This window comes from Nematolebias whitei, chromosome 20, assembly GCF_014905685.2.
Source record: "Nematolebias whitei isolate Nwh7 chromosome 20, NemWhi1, whole genome shotgun sequence".
Lineage (NCBI taxonomy): Eukaryota > Metazoa > Chordata > Actinopteri > Cyprinodontiformes > Rivulidae > Nematolebias > Nematolebias whitei.
The window spans coordinates 27292342-27315291 of NC_056517.1; the positions used below are offsets into that span (position 1 = coordinate 27292342).

The 22950-nt window shown below is 37.1% G+C and overlaps 1 protein-coding gene across 1 annotated transcript; it reads right to left on the bottom strand.

The window, feature by feature from the left end:
* Positions 1–8744: 8744 nt before the first annotated feature.
* On the bottom strand, positions 8745–11692 carry insig1 (insulin induced gene 1). Its single transcript, XM_037694253.1, has 5 exons — positions 11651–11692; positions 11220–11556; positions 9730–9854; positions 9301–9467; positions 8745–8900 (listed from the first exon to the last, which is right to left on the bottom strand). The coding sequence occupies exons 2-5, from the start codon at positions 11548–11550 to the stop codon at positions 8789–8791; spliced, it is 735 nt and encodes a 244-aa protein (XP_037550181.1). The 5' UTR covers positions 11551–11556; positions 11651–11692; the 3' UTR covers positions 8745–8788.
* Positions 11693–22950: the final 11258 nt, after the last annotated feature.

The following is a 22950-nucleotide window of genomic DNA, read 5'->3' on the forward strand; positions in this document are numbered from 1 at the left end:
AGAGCTGAAAAAAACAGCTGAAAATAGCTGGAAAAAGTTTATATTTGCACAAGAAAGCTAAAAGAAGCTGAAGCAGAACAAAATGTGAAAAGAGCAGTAAAAGGCTGTAAACAGATCTAAAGATCTGAAGGATGTAAAATGAGCTCAATTCATTTTCTATGAGGAAAAAAATAGCAGAAAAGGCTAAATATTTTAAAAAGCTAAAGTTGCACCAAAACCAAAACTCCATCATTTTCCTGAATGAGTTGAATGTTTTGACATATGATTTGTTGAAATAGCTTTTAAAATGCAGCGCCAAATAATGTTCAGAAGAAAAATGGATCACAATAGTGTGAATGCTTCATAAACATTCACACAATAAAAGACAAGACCATGTTGAATTGCCAAGCTCTTCGAATGTACTATAACATTTTATATAAAAATAGATCATCTTGTTAGTTTGCCTCCTTGTTTAAAGTTGAACTTCTCATAATTTATCTATATTAGTTGTATGTGTTAAGTTCAGTGAGCATTATTGCATTAATCTGGCTAACTAATAACCACATAGTTTTTTTCACAGTGTATATTCATCTTTATTTATATTGTGCACCTACTTTTAAAATTTCAGAAAACTGAACTGTAAATGTTGCACTTAAAACCATTTCTTGTTTAAAACTTTATTATTTTTTTTCCTTTGAACGCAACAACTGTTTTGTACCTTTCAATGGCACTGATGCTGCTGTAATGAAACATTTTTGTCCTGTCATCAATAAAAACACCATGTTTTATAAATGGCCATCTGAATTAAACTTCTACCAAAAAGACACACGTTTTCACTTGTTTGAAGACAAATTATATTTTTAAAAATTAAACATTGAAGGGTCACGTGTTCATTGTGTCCGTGCTTCCTGTCTGGACTGTATGAAATTAGAGGCCAACACATATTTCTAAAACGCAGTGTGCCAGTGCAAGCCTATAGATGGCGCAAATCAATACATTATATGACCCCTGCTTGGCTTGTCTGATTGCCTTGAAGGAAGAATGGAGAGAGGTGTTTGGTGGGTGGTGGTGGTGGTGGTGGGGTAAAGAAGGAGTTGGCAGAGAGGAGGTGCTCTAATGGAGTCTTTCAGTTTTCTGTGGCTGTAAATGAAAGGAGGTTGAAGCTTAGCCAATTATTCTTCCTGAGAAGGGGCCGAGGAGTGTGGCGCTGGATCGTTGCCCCAGCAAAGACATGGAGGAGGAGAAAGATGGATAGATAGAGGGGGGTGGGGGGTGGGTGGATGTACAGAAAGCCCCTTAGAATAAAGGGGTTGATTCAAAATAGCCCAGTAAAATTGGCTGCACTCCCAGAAATGTCCCCCCAGTGCAAAAGGTTAACTGTCAGTCCCCTGCTAGGTATAAATAGAAGTCTGCCCTGCAGAAAGGCATGTTCAGAGATGGGGCAGACAGAGGGAGGAAGAGTAGGAGGGGGGTCAGTTCCTGTGACACAGAGGGGAGGGGAGGTTAAGAAGAGGGGAGTGATGATGCTGCCAAGGACGTTGTGGTGGTTTTGGAGCCTAACAGAGAGCGTCCTTATCAGCAGACAGCTTAATCTGAACTGGGGGGTCTACAACCTGTGGCTCTGGGGCCAAATGCTGCTCCTTGGTCCCTCGTCAGCAACACTTTCAAGCTTTGACCTAAATTAACACTCAAGTTCATTGACTGTTTAACCAATAGCAAAAAAAAAAAAGGGCTATTTTAGCAGTTTTCCTGTAATTTCTTTTGCATTTATGTGAATACTAGTAAAACACATTCACTTTAACTTTATGTTTTACTTGGTCAGAGTAGGATACTGTACTTAACTTTTCCACAATTAAAAAAATGTATAGGCCTGCATAGTTCATTGTTTAAAAGAAAAAAAGATAAAAAATTATATACGCATGCATTATTTCTTTACAAGAATCTGGTATTTTATTGTGTCTTAATGTGAAAACATCAATAAATTTTGAAAAATCATTAGATATTTTTAGTTTTATAATGTCACCATTGGCCAAGATAGCCCCCTTAAAAAAAAACTTAAAGTGGTCCATGGGCCACCATTTGGTAATCTCCGTTGTAGCAGGTTGTTGCGGCTCCGAACACTTTAATTTAGCGAACAAAGGTAAAGGTTGCAGACCCCAGGGTTACATTTGAAGATGCTGGTGTGTGTTAATAGTTACGAATCATTCATTTATATTTTATTAGTGTTAAAATTTCTCTTCCCTTGGGTTTTTATCTAAAAAAAAATCATTTGTTCTGAGATCTTCTCTGTTAGATCCTGAAGAGAATTTGCCTTCTTAGTCTCCTCTTTGCAAATTTGAATCACAGTTAAAATATAGTGAAAGTTCTCAGACATTTTAATGTTGTTGTGACCATCCAGCAAACCTAACTTTCCTTATTTGTTGCCCTAGAAACCATAGAAGGCGCTATACAATTTATATAAAATGTCCCCTTTCTTTATAACACTGTGCAAAAGTCTTAATCTACCCAGTCGTCGTTTTTTCATAGTTTTTTTCCCCAAGAATCCAGACCTTCTTGTAATACTGTATCTTAACATGGTGTTAATTAAAAAAGTTCTTAGTTTTTTTTTATAGTTTTTTTTAATTTTTTTACTTTGTCTGCTTTTTTTTTTTATTCATGTTTTGTCAGGTGCTTGTACCTGACTGTGACAGCAGTGTGCCTAAAAATTATTAAGTGGAGGACAAAAAAAAAAAAAAAGAAGAGCCAGAGTCAAAAATGTTCTCCAGCAGTTAAACAATAACTCAAAGCCAAACCTTAAAAAAAGATTTCAGCCAAGACTTGGCATATAAGTTTTAAAGTTTATAGCTCTTTAGGAGTCTCCTTGATGTTAAAATATTGTTTTTATATGCAATTTGTCCATGTAATTTTTCATAGATTTAACAGAAAATTTGAACGTAATGCGTTAACCCGCTCCTGGTAATAAAGTGTGTGAAGATCCACTCTGTAGGTTGTGTCAGTGCTACACTGCTCCATTCCCCGAGTTTAGAAGCCTTTTTATCCCTGAATGATTCAGATCAGTTAAGTGAAATAAAACTTTTATTTATTTTTTAGTGATCAGGTACTGAATTTAAAAAAAGTGAAAAAAGAGTGGCAATGCACCAAACTATTAAAATTCTTCTTAAAACCTGGAGCATTACTTACAAAAGCCTTTAAAATACACATCTGAGTTGAAGGGATGTACAAAATATAGTACCACTTTACAATAAGGCTCCCCTTATAGATGGCTAATAAATAGTTTAGATATGTTATTAATTCCTATATAAAAATACTTTATAAATCATTAATAACTGCTAATTAAGTATTAAGTAAGGGTGACAGCGAGACAATATGACCAGTTTCTTGCCAAATACAGTGAGCCAAATCTGTTCACATATACTTCATCTGGAGTTGTTACATTAAACATTTCAGACCAAGTTACTGCCTTGTAAGCACAATAGGCATTTGTAAACCTATTTCTTTAACATATAATATATTTTATCGTTGCGTTATAAGTATCTACAACTAATATATCCTAAAAAAATAGGTTTACAAATGCTTATTGTGCTTACAAGGTAGTAACGTAGTCTGAAATGTTTAATATAAACTCTAGATGAAATATATACCAGTAAGTGAACAGATATGGCTCACTATTTAGCAGCAAACTGGTCAGTTTTGTTTCTGTTACCCTTATTTGCAAATCATTAATAATAGTTTTATGCATTAAAGTGTTTATAGAGGAATTAATAATGTATCTATAAACTATTTGTCATCTATAAGGGGAGCCTTATTGTAAAGTGGTACCCAAAATACATCAATATACTTTATTGTTATAGTCAGTTACATAGCTTTTTTTTTTTTTTAGGTCGAGTAGAGAAAAAACATGAAATCATGAGAAAACTATTTTGCCATTCGTATTTTGTTGCAACACCTCAGGCTTTAATAACAGCTTGGGTTTTGGTTTTGTCATATTAGTTTTTGGAGTTTGTGATGGGGATAACTCAACTACTACCACACCAAATGTTAGTTCTGCATCTGTAAAAAATGGCAGCCATAGCCATGTCAGCGTCTGATAATGAGATAAGACAAGTGTAAAAAATGACTCCACCAAATTCTTGTCAGTTTTTATTTTTCACGTAAATTCAAGGTAACAAAAATGGTACACAGCTCAAATATCAAACAAAATTCCAATACAGCAAAAATAATAGGTGCTTCATCACCCTAAAAGAAAAACAGCATGAAATAAATAAATCTTCCTTTTTTTTTTTTTTTTGTTTAGCATACCTGAATGAAAGCAACCTCAATTTGAAGTCATCTCCTCAAAGAGAAATAAATCAGTTTTCCTTAGATAATGCTATGAAATGAGTTTTAATGAACAGTTTGACATACATTTTATATTTTCTCCGTCTCTGGTGAGGATCTTTGACTTTAGAGTCATTTGTTCTGACGAAATCTTGTTCACAAAAAACACAGATGTTATTGCTTCTCTTAAAATAAAAACCACACTGCATTTAATTTAAGCTTTTGTCAGGAACAATAAATAAAAAAAAAATAATCAGTTTGTGTATATATGTTGTGATTGCACCTGATCTGCTAGACCCTTTAAGAACAGAAACATGCTGCAGGTCTAGTGCGGTAACGCCACCGGTCTGATTACCGTATTCTTCGGACTATTAGGTGCATTAAGCGAAACAAATATTGACAGATTTTTGAGCGCCGTGTACCACATAAAAATCGGTTCAAGATCAATAAGCACAACTAGAATTAATACATAAGGCTCTCTGTTGGTTTTTGAGAAAATTAAAGGACTTTAAATGCGCCTTATAGTCCGATAAATACGGTACATCGGCTAAAAAAAGCTACGAGCATTAATGACGTTGTACAAATGAGAAAACTAGACTATTATAGTGACAAAAGCACTAAATTCTATAAAACACAGGCAATCACAGATTGCAAATATTTAAGTAATAATGTCCTGCCCTCCCATTAAATCAGTGTTATGTTTCCCAAACTCTCATACAGCTGGGAAATGTGTGACAGTAAAATGTTTAATTGTCTTGATGGGAATCAAAGGGCTTCTTTACACAACATTCAGCTCCTAAAAGTAAAAAAAAAAACATAAACTGGATATACCTGTGGTACATTCTTTTCACCACTAAGTGGCTCGTCTTAAATCTTCACACCTGCCTTTTCCCTCCCATCCAGAGTAACGCTTCTGTGCGTCCCAACTTTTATTGTATTTAACACAGCGGTTTTCAAAGTTGTGACTGAATCGGATACTTTTCATAGATAAATACATCTTTTAGCCTTGAGGAAGTAGCTTGCATGATGTGCACCCAATACCTTGCATCCCGTCTCAAAGCCTCGTTGCACAAGCGATTAAGCTCTTTAATCACTCGTTACAAAATACTCGCTGCAGAATGGCGGTGAACTCATTGGCACTTCTTACACATATTTCTTCCTCATTTCACTTAACATCTGCAAGACATTTTGGGAAATGATTTGCTTTCATCCAAAGAGCAGAAACTGCTAAGCTAGGACAAACAACTTGTTAACTTCTGCTTTTCAAACTAAACGAGCAACAAAGCTAATTGTATCATCTGCAGAAAATCGCAGTTAAAAAACTGCCTTTCCACATTAGGAAATTTAGGAAGGGCCCAGCTGCAGACTTCCCTCCTCGGGGGCCAACTTCTGCGAGCGTATAAGGTCTGATGCAAAAAATGAGTAACGCTGCATCAGTATTTACTCATTAGGATCTACAAGGACCAGCGGAAAACTTTGTTTCAACTGTATTAAGGAAAGGAAACTAAAGCACATCTGCTGTTATATTGCTCTTAAAGCAACTTGACTCTTGGGGAAACATATAGCTTAAATTAACCTTTAAAGATGTTATCTTTTAAATAAGTTGTCTGTTGTCCTCAGTCAAATCAACAGAAATCTTTTTTTTAAGCATAAAATGCATTTTTTATGAGATCTTTGGGCATTTTAAAGCACTTTTGCCATGACTACTACTCCCAGTTACAATTTACCCCCTTTAAAAAATAATGAAGTTGATCAAGCTGTAGAGCTGATACAATTAACTTGCCCATTCTTAGCAAGTCTTTCCATATCAGTGAAAATACAAATAATCCTGGAGTTAACCATTGCAGGCATCTTAACCAAAAAAAAAAAAAAAAAAGTGACTTAGATCTTAAGAAAGCAAAGGATTTCCCAAACCGTTTCCTCAAAAATAAAAAGCATCATTCATTCTCACCCAGACTAATGCATTGAGGTCAGCGAAACCTTACAAAATAAATACTTGATTTGGTTCAACATCCGTCGCCTCTGGTATGCCACTGAATACATTTCTGTAAGAGAGTGATGATGTGCTGGCATTCACTCAAACAATATTTCCCTTTTATGATTGTTGTTCTATTCAAACTAAACAAGAAAAACTTGGACATCTCCGTCTTATCGTGTCTTTTCCAGCTAAGATACTCCCCACCTCAGGCGCACCGACACACGTAAAACAAATCCAGTCCATTGTTCACTTCAAATAAGAAAAGGCAGACTTTCCATCTTGTGTGAAAAGTCTTAATGCTAAAGGAGAACAAATGGGAATGAGAAGCTGTTTGGCCACAAGGAGGTTCAGAGGACATGGCACATTAGATGATGGCATCAAAACAAGTCTTTCCCCCCTTCTGGTTATTCTCATTCCTCACAGAACAGATCAGTTTTTATTTTGACAGTTTTTCACCTTCATGTCCGTCTTATTCCAGGGGTTCAGTCCATGTGGGGCTTCTCACTGCCACCCTGAGGAAGGACAAACAAGGAATGTGTCAGTCAATTAGAAATATAAAATGTTCAAGAGTTGCACTTAAAAAAGTAGAAATTCAAATTCTTATGTTGACATTTTTTCCAGTTATGATTATTCAGCTGCCTTTAGAGCAACCACGACTGCCATGCTGAATAAATCATTTAATGTCAGTTTCTAAATGTTAAAAGGGAGTCGGTAAATGCAGCTTATGTCATGAATGTACTGTATTTTTGGGACTATAAGGCGCACTTAAAATCCTTTCATTTTCTCAAAAATCAACAGTGAGCCTTATAATCTGGTGCGCCTTATAGTCCCAAAAATACGGTAGTATTCTCTCTAATAAGTGCAGGAGCTGCACAAAATCAACGAGATGTGGACATTTTTGCTCAACTTTTTGACCCCAACTGACTTGTACTGAATAAAATATTTTAAAATAACAGAAACAAATGCCTATTTTCTACCAGATACTTTAAAAAAAAAAAAAGATCAAAAGGAAAGAAAACGAGAACCACAAGTTGAATCTTGTGCCAACATTCCACGGGCCTCATCACAAACACCAACAACAAATGACCCTCTGGTCTTCAGAGTCCTGACTGGCTCCAAATCTCACAGGGTCTGAGAAAAACAACAGCTCTTAATCTGCTTTCACGCTTTCACTGAGTCAAACCGAGGGGAGAGACGGGACTCTTATTTTACAAAGTGAATGAGGTGAGGCTTCCAGACAGCACCTAATGGAGACATCAAAGCCCTCTTGATGAGATAATTATGAAAGAAAAGGGGGTGTCCCATGCTCTGTGCACCAATTTTTACCATGCCACAACCTGATTTACTGCTGTAGCTCAGATAAACAAGGTCTAATAAAGAAAAGGCGGTGAGAGTTTAGGTCTTTTTTTTTTTTTTTAAAGAGTGCAGACACTGATAGAAATAAATGTGAAGAGAAACATAAAAACTTTCAAAATAATCCATACATTCTGTGTTTTTAGGATTTCTAACACCGTAGACAAGAAAAGGCAGCTGTTAAAAGGCTGATGTCACTATAAAATCTCTTACTGATCAGTATGAATGAAGTTAGATAAGAAATGCCCGCTGCATATGGGTTTTACCCCAAAATGGCATTATTTTATAAAATGAGTTAACATTAGTGGTGGTTTAAGGCATTATTTTAGTAGGGATGCACATTACCGGCATGGTATCGGCTGATATTAGCGTTAAAGTTAAATATCGGACATCGGCCATTCCATCAAAATAACTCACCGATATAAAAGACGACGTTTTTGCATGACAACCCAGTGACAAGGATGCCTGCAGCGGCAGCACAACATGATGACGCCACGCGCGCCTACCTGATCTGATCACAGCAGAGAGGAAAATTCAAAATGTCGGCGGTGTGGAAGGTTTTTTTTTCCGTTGAGGATGTCAGGTTCCAAAGATTTTTGGACTACGTTGAGCCTTGCTACATCGTCCCCAGTCGGAGATAATTTTCCGACGTAGCCTTACCCGAGTTACAAGCCGTCATTTCCGACGCCATTGAGAAGCTAATAGCCGATAGCACTTGGGTGAGTTTTACCACAGACGTTTGGACGTCGTGTTAGCCCCGTTAGCATGATTAGTGTTACGGCACAATGAATAGACAAAACTTTGAACGTAAAAAGTCTGTCCTTCATGCACAAGAGTGCAGAGGAGCCCACACTGTAGCTAGGAACCTGGAACAAGCCTCCAAAAGTGAGACAGCATCGCAGGTTACTAATGTTAATGAATAATATTTAACACTTTTCATTTAATATAAGTTAAAGTGCTACGCATATGGCTGTTACTGAATATATGTCACCAGCTCTTACATGTTTTTTTCTAGAAAATAAGAGGGCTATGTTCTGACAAAGGAAAATATATAAAAAAATATCGATATCAGCCAAATAAGTTTTAACATATCGGCATATTGGACATCGGCCAAAAATCCAATATTGTGCATCCCTAAATTTTAGCCCTTCAGTTAGAAAACTACCATCTTACCATGGCAAGTTGACGCCCAATGTTACCCACAGTAACGCCGCCTGAGAAGAATATACACGGGAGCCAGGAGCGCACATACAAGAAGTCTGGAGACGTGTACCTGAAAAACAAAAACAGATCAAGAGAACAGCTTAAAACGCTAGGATTAATAGATTAAAGTCCAAATTTAACTTGCATAAAAACTTTCCAGTCTTCTAGTTTGCCACATTTCATAGTCTGAGATGAAACTGCAGAAAAATGCAACAGTTTAAAAAGTTGGTAACAATAATCCACTCCTCATTATTCGTTTCTGGAAAGTGAGCGTCTCATCTCAAACTTTTTAATGATTCTGTTTGAGAGTGTAATTATCAGGCCCATAGAAACATGGAGAAAAAAATGGACTTGGTGCGTGCTTCTTTTAAGACAGGTAATTCTAGAGATACCTGCCATCTTTCGTCACCCACCCAAACCAACATGTGCAAATGCATTTAAGCAAAAAGAAAAAAAACCTGCTGACTTACTGGTAAACTCCATTGTAGACCAGTAGCTGTGTGATGACAGTAGCCAAGAAGGCAGTGGTGATGCCCAATCCAAAGCCACTTCTGGAGCGGTCAAATGTCCACCAGAGACCCAAAGATAAGGCCGCCAGCGTCAGGGAGAGCTGCACATTGTTGGCAAAGTCTAGTTTCTGTGCTGTAAGTTAAGGTCAAAGTCAAACAGGATGATGCTGTGTTCTTATACTAATATTTGTTTGACTGGCTGGCTCACAGTTCTGCCAATATGTCATCAGGTAAAACAGGTTGCTGAATTACTTCACTCCTGACCTGAAGTAGAATACTAGTGAGATTTCATATTTTTTTTAAGCAACACACACTAGCATTAATATGTAGCAGCTCAGAGATGTTTTTTTTTTATTGGATTGTGTTTGGGAACCTGTTTTGAAAGGATACAGCACTTGCATGGTTGATGCCAACAAACACAGCGATGCATCTCATGACGCTGGCCCACTCCCTCTTGAACTTGTGTGGCTCTCCCAAATGGCTGTCAAGGCAGGGATACAGCAAACCAACAACAGCTGTAGGGGGAAAGAAAAAAAAAGCAACAAATAGACCCAGATTACACAAGATAAGCAAAAATTCTGTGAAGCACAGAAAGCAAATCCTGTCAGATTATTTGCTGAGCATGTGGTTCTGTACTTGGTGACTCATTTGTACACAAAGCTATGCTTGAACAGTGTTGGAAGGGGAAAAAAAAGCAAGAGAAATAGAAATGATAATTTGTCAGTTTTTTATTTTTAAGTTGTTAACTTTAACGCGTGTCTATCATATGGTAATTTGTTAAATCCCAATCAATGAACATTGTTAAGAACGCAGCTATCAGTTTGCTCTTTATAATCATAAATTACAGCAGTAAGCAGGACTACTAAGCGGAACAATTTTGGTTTATAAAACTGAACAGTTTGGACAAAATTAATTTGTAACTGCTGACTTCCAAAAACAAATACTAAACATTTCTGCCCATCAGTCTTTTAACTTTATAAACTGATTAAATTGCCTGTGTCAAACAAAGGAAGTTATTTAGAGACAAGCATTTCTTTTATTTTTGGCACAATTGAACAGATGACCTTCAAACCAAAAGCTATAATTACTTTAGAGCTATAGGGATTTAAAAGTGCAGAATAAAACTAGATACTTTGGCCAGGTTTCTCACAAGTAAAACACCTGATTGCACACGCAAAACCCTAAAAACGGACACCAAAACTTTAGCAATCAACTTTAATATTGTCGATTTATTTAAAATAAAGCAATAAAGCTTTCTCCCTTTGTTTTCTGCCCTGCAGCACATGGGGGGAGGAGCAAAACTCGGATGTTTTATTCCCTCCTCCCTTCGCTTCCTGGTTCTTGGCAATAAAAGGGGAGGTCCTTAGCTCACCCGTTATGACACTAGCCAATGAACGCCCAGCACACGTAGCGTCTGGCCAATCAGAAGCAGAGAATCTATGCCATCTGAACCTAGGCAGGTTTTTTGACAACCGACTGCCACACATTACCATAAAGAGGGTGCTCTGTTTAGAGAAAAGATAACATTGGAAAAATAATAAAGCCGAATGACAATGCGCTTCCATACAACACTAAAAAGTATATCAATTTAAGAGTTTCTTGAAGCATGCTTTTATCTTACCGCATTTAGTTTAAAATGTCTTTAATCACTGCTTAGTTTAGCATCAAATGAGAATATTGTTAAAAAAGGGAGATATCCCCGAGTTTTATGGCCAACAAATGAATGACAAATTATGCGTTTAGCCTCATTAACACTGTTAAATAAAAACAACTACTCTTTGACTTATACATTTCGTGCATTGTTGTGTGAAATTAACAGAAAGCGAACTATAAACAGAATAAAATGCCCTCCATTGATGAAGGTTGTGGTCCAGACTCACCTGCTCCTGTACCGCAGCATGGTGGGATCCACCAGGCAGATGAAAACAGAGTTGTCATCACCTCATCTGGAAACAGGGTGACATGTCTTTGTATCTGCAGCAAGTTGAGCACCAGGGCGAGGAAGACTCCGACCGTGAAGAGGACGAGACCCCGCCGGATCAGGTTGGTGACCCGGCCGTAGTGTAAGGAGCCGCAGGCGCTCCTGAGCACCGTGGTGATGATGGACATCATCTCTTCAGCTTTTGCAAACCAGTTCGCTCCTGATGGATGCTCAGTTTCAGCTTTCGATGAACAGGAGCAGCTCCAGCAGCGCTCCTCCAGTCTGGGCATTTGGCACTTATAAGTTAAAATAATGGATAATTGTGCGTCAAAAAATGGTGCTCTAAAATCTGACTTACTTTATATAAATGGAAAAGACGCGCGATCTTACCTTGATCACCAGACGACTTGAGTGTCTGATGCAAACAGAACGCTCCCCCCTCCTTTTCACCCACGTCTCCTCCGACAGTGTGGGCTAAAACTACAGCCAAGGAGCCCCTCTTTGTTTCAGCTATCACGTCGTTCGTTCACATCATCGTTAGTAAACAAACTGTGTTGCTTCTTTCCACAATGAAGAGCTCCAACGCCAAAGAACAAGGACTTCCTCTGCAGAAAACAATCTCAGCTGTGTCGGGTGAGAAGCGGCAGCCAATCAGAGCGCGGCGGCTGATATGACGTGAGACCGATGCCCCGCCCCCTCGTCCGGTGCAGACGTAGCGATCTGGAGAGAGTGCTGGGCTGAAGAAGCGAAAGTAGAAGCAGACGTACTTTAAATAGCGGGAAGCGTGTCATTTAAGGCAGGCCGTTGTGGCACAAATTCAAACTTTTACTCGTCAAAGAAGTCCAGAAAAAGAAATTGTATTAAATTTAATTTATTTAAAGATACTCATTGCAAGCTATAAACTAAAACACAGCATGTTGCACAGAGCTATATTAAATGGTGCAGTTTTATACAAGCAAACTGGTAGGTTTATGCTTTTATGTTTGTTTAACTGCTTGGGATATTTTTTAACTTTAATCTTAATGTATCTCCAGTTTATAATATAATTACAAGTTGCCTGGATGCCAGGCGAGGATTGATTCAGAGAATCTTGGCCTTTCTTGTCCTTCATTTTACATTATCTGGTAGAGTTGTACTCCTGATATTTGTATTGGCTTGACAGACCTGTATGCTTTATTAATCAAACCTAAACCTAAATAATATCAAAATCACCGGACTCTTTAATTACTTATTTTTAGTCACTTTGGCTGTTATTTTGTGTCATCATGACATTGACATTAGTATAAGATATATAAATATCTTGTCGTTTCTAATCACAAGTCAAGTTTCTTTTCGCCTGTTTTGGGTTAAAATCACATCCAATCCACTATTTGTAGTTTTATTATTATTCTAATATTAAAGACAACTCCTTTACTAATTGAGAATAAAATGAAAGTTTGTTTACCAGGCAGAATCTGATTCCTTCAGATTAGGGGATAGCTTCCTTTCCACTTTCAGCCTTCTCAAGCGAAACACCTCTAAACCGATTCAGAGGTACTCTTATATGTATCAGGCATGTATTGGGAAATAGGGTTAGTAGCACAACTTTGTTTTGAGATACCGGTAAAAGGCCATTGTACTCTGGGTCATTCTCCTGAAGGTGTGACACGAAAGCGGGGGCTTGTGGAGGCATGTGGTGTTCCTGCACGTCAGTCAAATATTATGAAAATGGAATAAAGGTCAGTGTCCTTCTTTCAAAGCTCAATAACAACATGGGATAAGTGTTAGTCTAAATAACCTGGCTCTAACAGAGCACACCCTGCACATGTAAAAATATGTGTTGCCTTGATTTTTGCCTATACATATGCAACATAAAATACAACTTCTCTAAATAGAAACAACTCTAATAACTGGATAACAGGAAAAAATAATAATTTCATTAAAAAATGCATCTATTATTTTAAAACTAAGTCATATCAGCTTCTGGCTATTTATGAACAGCTGGGACATGGGTGGATCTATTTTTATGCAAATTGACTATCAAGTCGTTTTGCATGACCTACAGCAAATTTAGAAAACACAAACAGAGAGCGTATCAATCAGATAGCTCTTTTCTTTTCAATTAATTGTAATTGAAATATGTTTCAGTGTCTAATTAATTGAGCAGCTGATGTCCCATTGTGCTGTACTTATTGCTTCATGGTGATTATGTTCTGCTAAGATGCAGAACTCAATTTTAGTTCTGCATCAAACAAGGGTGGAAGGTGGGAACTGGTTTTTCGCTGTCACCCAATGTTCTGTCAGCATGTCGAAGAGTAGCATCCTATGATTGTTGGTGAAGATACCTGATAAGTCATCATAATGCATAGTGCACATGCAGAAACACAGGTCAGGCAACTTAACACATGTAATGTGGTTTGGTAGGAACTACGAGTTTTTTGTGTTAAATGTATTATATTCTCATGAAGATCTCTGGAACTATAAGAAATAGACTTTCTAATTTTTTACAATAGCTTTAAATCATCTAAACCTGATTTCTGCATTTAATGTACCGGCAATAATAGCTATGCTTTTAATCTTCCTAATGCTAACTTGTAATGACGTTCATCATAACAGCAGCAGCTACCCAATTTTTAAAAAATCAGACATTTAAGATAAACAGTGTTTGAGATAATACTCTAAAGATGTCTTTCCAGATTGTAAATGTGTGCCAATATATGCGTTTTAGGCTGTTCAGATGACATTAACTGGTGTTGCTTGCCAAAGTTTTGTTTGTCCAGTCTAACAACCATGTGATATATGCACATTATGGAAGAACTCAGAGTTCTAAACACAAAGTAAATGTTCCTAAATTTGTTCCTTCACCAGTTCAGTGTGTCGCAGTAATAGTATTTGATTCCAAATAATAACCAGTACGAAAGCAGCATAATTTAATGCAGGTGTAAACAAATAATCAAGGCAAGAATCAACTGCAGAGGCACAAATAAAATGCTCCTACAAAGTAAAACAGGCAGTAACTGATCAGAAAAAACAAGGAAACCATGAGAAAAACTAAACAAAAGATAATAGCGACAAAATCAAGCAAAGATTTTATAATAAATTATGTATTGGATTAAAAAAACAACAAAAAAAAAAAAACACATGGGCCAAATGTGATGATTAAGAAAGATTTGTTAGCTAAATGGTTGCACGATACATTTTTTATGGTCCGGTGCAAACATAGAGATCTGGAAATTGCAGGATTGAAGCTAAAGTAGAAGCTGAAATATTTTAAACAGCAGGAAGCATGCACCACTTGTGGCAGGATGTTAAACACTCAATTATCATGAAATACTAACGTCCAGAAACAGAAATAGTATTAAAGTAAACTTATTTAAAGGTACTTATTGCGAAATGTTGCACTGAGCTACATTAAGTGGTGCTGTTTGATAACTTTTTTTGATATACTGATAGGCAAATCTGAAATGTAGGTTTGCACTCACAAACTTTAAGGTGAATCTGGTGCTAAACACAAAAGAAAAGAGAATGAATGAGTAAAACAACAATCAAGCAGTTTTATGTTTTTTTTTTTTTTTTTTTACTCTGGTCTTAATGCTTGGGACATTTGTAACTTTAATCTTAATATATCTCCAGTTCATAATATGCCTATAAGTTGTCTGAATGCCAAACAAGGGTTTATTCAGAGAATCTTGTCATTTCTTGTCCTTCACTTTACATTATCTGGTAGACTCCTGACATCGAATTTAGCTTGACAGATGGTGTACTTCAATCATCGAATCTAAACTTAAATACCTACTAATACATCATAGTAAACAGACCCCTCAACTCTTTATCTTTAGTCACTCTGGCTGCTATTTTGTGTCTTCATGATATTGAAATTAATATCTATAAGATATTTAAAAATCTTGTTGATTCGAGTCAAGTTTATTTTCACCTGTTTTGGGTTAAAGTCACATCCATTCAAGTTCCACTGTTTGTAGTTGTATTATTGTTAATAATAATAATAATCTAACATTAAAGACAACTCCTTTACTAATTGAGAATAAAATGAAAGAAAGTTTATTTTACCAGGCAGAATTTGATTTCTTCAGGTTAGAGGATGTAAAACTTCCTTTCCACTTTCAGTCTTCTCAACCGAAACACCTCTAAACCCACTCTTATATGCAACAGGCATGTATTGGGAAATAGGATTAGTAGCACAACTTTGTTTTGAGATGCTGGTAAAAGGCCATTGAACTCTGGGTCATTCTCCTGAAGGTGTGGCACGAAAGGGGGGCATGTGGTGTTTCTGCACGTCAGTCAAGTCAAATATTATGAAAATGGAATAAAGGTCAGTGTTTTTCTTTCAAGGCCTAATAACAGCATGGGATACACACTATTCATAATTTGTTTCTTAGTCAAACTCGCGTGAGGTAGTTTTGAAAGTACAAAGTAGTATGTTAGTTTGAAGCCTTTAATAAATTTCATAAAAGATAGATTTCATTTAAAGATAGTGGAAACTATCTTTAAACACCCAGCATTTATTCATATAAACCAAATGTATTGCTGCAACACATGATCCCATTTATCGTGAAACACACCAGCCCATGTCTAAATGCACGGCTTTAATACCAAAGTCCAGGCTCAATAATCCAGTTAAAAATCCAACAATGTTCAGTCAGGTCATCTGGACGGTTTCTTTTATTGACGAGACGTTTCATCCTTCATCCAAGGGACTTATTCAATCTGAGGAACCACCAAACAAAACTGAGTCCCACAAACAGCACACTCTCATGGGTTTAATAACGTGTTGCTGCAATCCTTGGTTTCTGAGCTGGCTTTTATTTTCTTAGTTTTATATTCAATTTGGTTTAGCTTTTCAGACGGATTCACGTTTTTTTTTAAGTTAATTTATTTATACTCAATTAGTTCATTGTTGGGTGACGGTGGTGCAGTTGAGAGCAGCCGCCTATCAGCAAGAAGGTCACTGAATCGAATCTTGGCCGAGGGTCATTCTGGGTGGAGTTTGCATGTTCTCTCCGTGCATGCGTGGGTTTTCTCTGGGTTTCCTTCCACAGACCAAAAACATGCATGTTAGACTGATTGGTAACTCTAAAATTGTCCCTAGATGTGAGTGAGAGAGTGAATGGTTGTTTGTCTCGTTTGTCTCTATGTGTCCCTGTGCTGGACTGGAGACCTGTCCAGGATCAGAGAGTCAGTCAGAGTTTCTTTATTGTTGTTTGCACCACATGTGGTACATGTGAAGGAACAAAATTATGTACACAGGGTCCCAGTTACATCCAACAATAAAATGTAAAAGAAACACAGTAATAAGATCTAAGATATGAACTAAGAAAAACATAAACTAAAAATATGCTAAGCACTAATAGCATAAAATATGTACCCCGCCTCTCGCACTGTGACTGCTGTATATGGTCACCAGTGACCCCTGTGACCCGAAAAGGAAGAAGTGGGTAAAAAATAATGGATGGATGGAAGGATGGATAGATAGTTCACTGTTTATAGTTTTATCCGGCACGGTATGTTTTATATTTTCTTTTTACATCAATGCTAAGAAAGTAAAGTACTTTTTTCTAAATACATCAGTCAGAATAATGTTTGCAAGTGAGGTATAACCAGTCTTTGCTATATTAAACATGAAATTTACTTGTTGAAATTTGAACACCTCTTTTATTGTATTGTATTTTATTTTAAATAAATTGCCCTTAAGGTACAGACTGCAAAATTTCCCCCCACATTTCATTGTAGCTTAGCTGTTGCTCTCTCCTTTGTGTTTTTTTAACATGCCGTGTTATTCCCTCCATGGCCTTGCAGTGACAACGCAACATGTTGGTTTGAGTTTCATTCTCTTAATTGTTTTAATAACTATGTACACATGTGTATAAAAGGCACATCTGGTGAACCTCGTGAAGGTTTCGTTATGTAAGCTGCTGAATAACAATTTTACATCCGTGATGTTTGAACCACAAGCTGCTTTGTAACAGGCTGTCCCATTTCAGTCACATTTTCTAGCAAATATTTAGATTTTCACAACATTATGCCTTAAAGTCTGATTTAAGGCATCTATATGAATTATTGGCAAATTTATAAAAATGGGGGCATCGTTCTAACCGGTTCATGACACAATTTGAAAGATAAAGCAGTTTCTTCAGCCTTACTGAAGCAGTGTAAGGATGAGTTTTGAAATAAACATATATTTCAGCTCCAGACTGCACATTCAGACTGTTAAATTGGTTTTGCTTGAAGAGAATGAGAAAAACCATTTCTAAAATGGCAGCGATAACTGAGTGGTTAAATGTAAATGTCACAGCTGTACTCCTCTGGAGCGTTATCTTTTTTTTTTACATTTTAGTAAAGAAATCAAGCATGAAAGTACGCTAAGGGTTCAAAAGTTAATGTTTGTCTCCCTAGTTTCATTTTTCAGTGCTTGAATGAATAAACCATGTCTTACAGGATAAGATGACAACTTTTCTTTCTCCTACCAAAACTGGTTCCTTTATGTCCATTCAGTTCAAATCTCTGAAAAGATGCTCGGACAGAACAACATTGATCAGAATTTTTCCAAGCATGAAGTTGCAGGCCTGAAATGTTGAAGCTGCGGTCCATAGATAATGACATCAGTTATATTTATGCCATCCTACTTTAAGTGAGCCATGTGGATAACTAAGATAAATCAGTACCGCCCCACAGTTTCATAAAGGGGAGAGAAAAGGAGGTCAGAACAAGAGAAGGGTGTGAAACCAACAAAACAGTTTTCTTCTCAGCCTCAAGTCTGAAGTTTGTCAGTTTAGATCTGGCTTTGGTTGGAAAAGGTCAACAATAATATCTTACCTGTTGTAGATAGCTCTTTATAAGATTAAATTTGAGGAATAGTTTCAGAAGTAACAGCTAATCAGAACTGGACTATAGTAGATTTCTTCTGTTTTGAAACAACTAAAATGTTTCCTCTCAGCTGATCGACCATACTCATGTGAACATATGGCTATTTTTTTACGTTGGATACCCTTCCTGATGCAAACGCCAACCATCGAGCTGTCACAGAGCAGGTGTGGAGCAGAGGGTTGCCATCTAGAGTACCCTCATGGGAGGTTAAGGTCAGGGACCCATATGGGGCAACTGGGAGCAGATATGGGTGAGTCACCTTTTTCTACTAAGATTTTGAAACAACAGTCAGGGGATTCAAACCAGCAACCTTCTGCTCATAGGCCTGCCTTTGCTAATCTCTGCACCACCACTCACTTTAAACAACTTTAATCCTTAAAAAAATCCTACCAGTTTATGTGACTGCTACGTTAAACTGCTTTACATTATTGTATATTTTGCATAGGATTTTACTTTGTACATTGACTTGTATGTTGATCATTTGTGAGTGTAATGAACAACAGTAGCAGCTAGCTGTAGCACTTATAGTGCGGCCTGGGGCACTTTTGGCAGGAATATATTGCTATATTATTTATGTAATGTATTAAACACTGACAGCAATGTAAATGTTAATAAAACGGTTCAGACTAGGGTTTATCTTGTCAATCGGAGCAAAAGCTGAACTATTTCTCCAAGCTAAGGTCATTCAAAGAGCTGCCCAGTAATGTAATAATTATTTACATCCTTTCCACAAAACCCACTTTCATAAGGTCTGAACCAGTTGTCCTTATAGGGACCAAAGTCTGGTCCTAATGTGATGGAAGAAAAATCCATCAGAGTTAAGTCAGGTCCTCTGGACGGTTTCTTTTTGTTGAAACGTTTCGTCTTTCATCCAGAAGACTTCATCAGTCCAAGGAGCTGCAACAAACTCAGTATTATAGGCTGAGTTTGAGGCCCTGCCGAGTCGACGGGGGAGAGGGCAGACTCCAGTAACCATCTGAGCACCATCAAACTGATTGACCCACTATGTGAAGGTGCTACGTATAAGACTGAGTTTGGACTGATGAAGTCTTTTGGATAAAAGACGAAACGTTTCAGCAAAAATAAACAATCCAGAGAAACTGACTCTGTTCTGGCGGCTGTGGCTGAGTGGTTAGAGCAGTCATCCTCCAATGCAAAAGCTGGGAGTTCGATTCCACAAGTAGTCACATGCCAAAGTGTCCCTGGGCAAGAAACTGAATCTCTCATTGCCTCTGATGTGTGTCCCATAGGTGCATGAGTGTGATAAAGCTTTTTTTTGTTTTTTGTATTGATATAGTAGAGTGCTGTATGAATGGGTAAATGAGGACACATGTTTGAGTATATTGATAAGATAGAAAGGTGCTACCTGCCTAAATTTTGTTGGATAATGGAAAAATATTTTTGGATTAGGTTTGATAAGGTTTAGGGTTATTGTCTAAGCAAAGCTACAGAAATGAATGGAAGATATTTATCTTAAAAAGAATAGAAATGCAAGTTTGTTAATGTATATACAAAACAAACAAACAAGAAAAAAAAAACACATACATAAATTGTTACAAGAGAATTTAAATGTTTTAATGGCTGTGCTTACGTTAAGATGTGCATTAATGAAGAGGCTGAAATCGCAACATGGGGCCATGATAAACATGAAAATGTCTCAACATATACTGCAGCAAACAGCTCTTAGCAACCAGCAGTGTTGTTGCTGGTGTTGGCGAGGTCTTCACCGCATCAGGAGATAAAACAGGATGCCACGACACTTCAAACGAAAAGCAGATCAAGTGTGTCGCAGATTATGCTGTTAGACTCGGAGGGATTTTGCAACGAGAGGAGAGAGGAAAAGCCTGCTGAAAGAGTTGGCAAATTGATCCATCAAACTCAAGCTTGACATTTTTTACCCTCTCAATCCTGTGTAAAATTATGAAAAGAAACATCCTAATCCTCCCTCGACGGGTAGTTGATTAAGATGAAAACTGTTTCAGCTTCATTTGGGTTATTCCCTTATTTGTCAAAAAAAAAAAAGGAATTCATTCTGAGTTTTTGCAAAATCCCAGACACAGTTATAAACCATCTGAGCAAAAATAACGTAATTGTTATGTAAGCATCCATCCTTTTTATGGCTATAATCACTTCATATTTTTTTTTTATTTCCCACCTTACCCCAATAATAGCTTCATAGCTCATGTGTAGTTTTTGAAAATCTGTCTTTTAGTGGCTTTTTATCTTTTGAGTGTCACAGAAGATGAAAGGGGGTTCTTTGGTAAAGACTATATCAACCAGCTTAACAAAGGTTGTTGTAAAGAGCCTTCTGCAGCCTGAGGGCGTGGCATGAGGTTTCTATCTTTGTATCCCTTTGTACTTTGGCTTTCAGGTATAACAACTCATAAATGGATCCTGCACACTTTCTAGAAATGCATGTTTACAGTTTGTGAATTTTATGCCCAAAGAAAACGCGTTGGATTATTAAAACTTGGGGCTTTTATTTTAAAAAAGCAGCAATCAGCACATAAAGATGTTCATTACAAACTATGAAATAAAACATATCAAAGGCTTTCATGAGTTATATCAAATAGTCTAATTTGAAAAAGTTTACTCCAGTAATTTTAAAGAAAAATTTTTTTTTTTTGACAGCCCTCTATCTCAGGATTGCCACAGTGAGCTGTGAAAAGCCGGTAAACACTCGGTGTATACAAAACACTTTTAACTGCATAATTTACTCAACAAATCTTATAAATATACAGTAGTCCCTCGTTTATCGCGGGGGATCCATCATCCATACCCTGAAGCCCAGTGATAAGTGAAAAACCACCAAGTAGGAATAGTAGTACAAGTAGTAAGTAGTTTATTTTAGTATATATATATATATATATATATATATATATATATATATATATATATGAAGGCATTTTAAACCCTTACTCTTGCAAGATTCTAAAGAATGTTTCTAAACTCTTTAAAAGAGCACAGAATGTCATGATTTCCCTCTCTGTGCCTCCCTGCAACCGCTCTTGGCCACGCCCACTTCTCTGTTCTGCACGCAGATCAGCTGATCAGCTGCAGAAGGAAGTTTATCCTGCAGTAAGGGCTGCACAAAGGTGCAGGAGGTGTAACAAATTTAAAACAATTTATTTTAAATATAAGTTCAATGCCTATCATGCGGCTCATCCATCAATCAGCCACTTGTGTGTAATGCCCAATCTTATTTTGAAAAAACACGATAGAGAAATCCGCAATAAATGAACCGCAAAGTAGTGAGGGGCTTTTATATTCCAACATATCTGAATTGTTCTAAACATCTTGTCCATGGACATCGCCATAACTGACCTATTTTCTGTCAATTTGGCTGCATTCAAAGGTAAACAATTGTATGTTAAAAATGGCAGCCATTACAAATCTTGCGTACAGAGTTTTATATAAGAGCATATTAACTTTTGTTATAGTTGTTTTCTTTGAGCTGCTCTACATCACCTGAGGGAGAAACCTGGCAATTATTTTCTGACGCACCTGGGCTCGAATCCACAGCCTCAAGAGTTTGAGAACCCATCACTGACTACTAAGGTACTAACGCCGAGTACTAACCCACCCACCCATGGGACAAATGAACCAATAAAGTGAGATTTTAAAAAATATGGATTTTTTTCTTATTAACTAATTTTCATAAAATTGGCATGAGGACCTTTAATGCGATTCTTAAAAAAACCCAGTTACATTTTGGGAAAAATGAACAATTTTTTTCAAGTCTTTTTTTATTTGATTTTTTTTCATCGAATGAGTAGACTGACATCAATAAGATGCCCCTGTGGTCAGCAACACGAGGCATCACTCACTCTCCTGGAAGGCACCACGACAACAACAAAACAGAAAATCTAAATGGTTTAGGATGCATTCAAGGCCTATCCTCTGGAAAAAAAATAGCTCTATTTTTATTTATTATGTTGGCAAAGTCATCTTTTTTAAAATGTTTGGTTTGTATTGAGAAATATACATAGGATTACTTGTGTGATAAAAAAAAAAATTGTTCTGAAGTGGTGGTTCTGTTGTACTATCCACTAATGAGCCATATTTCATATCCCGTTATGAAATGAATAGAAATAGTTTTAAAATAAGTGCACAAATGTTGCTTTTATCACCAGGCTTTTATGTTGAACTGGTGTGGATAGTGGGATCTTCCTGCTCTCTGTGTGGCCTGTTTACACAAAAGCTCTATTCATGCCAGCTATGCTAGAAGTGCTCACAAACAGCACAGTCCCAGCAGCCAATGAGCTTCCTAAATTACCCCCAGCTGTTTACTCAGATGTCATTCTCGACCAATCACAACCGCTCCCTCTGTTGGTGCTTTTGAATGCCTTTGAGAGGCTGGAGGGAGACAGCATGTCCAGTGCAGTGAGTAAGTTAGAATTTGGACAGCGATGGTAAAATATTCATCACGTTTGTCTGCAAGCAAAGCAAAGTCAGAAATTAGTCACAGTGCTGACAAGCTGCTTCATAGACAGTGAATAATGGGACAACTCAACATGAGCGCACCCTTGGGTGGCTGTACAGGCATGATTGTGTGACTAATGATTTATAAAAGTCTCTTGTTTGAGTTGCCTTTGTAAGAAAGTTTGCTTGGCCTTGATGATGAGAGACTAGCACATTTAGCATGAAGGGAAGAGAAGCGCCGTCTCACATGTTGTCTTCAGCCATGCTGTGTAATTATATTTTTACGATTCACAAAATGATTATTTTATGGTCTATTTGTCTGCCCATCCATCCAGACATAAATCAATACAGTACAATATGATACAAAACATAAACAAGATGACACAAACAAATATGCAACAATACAA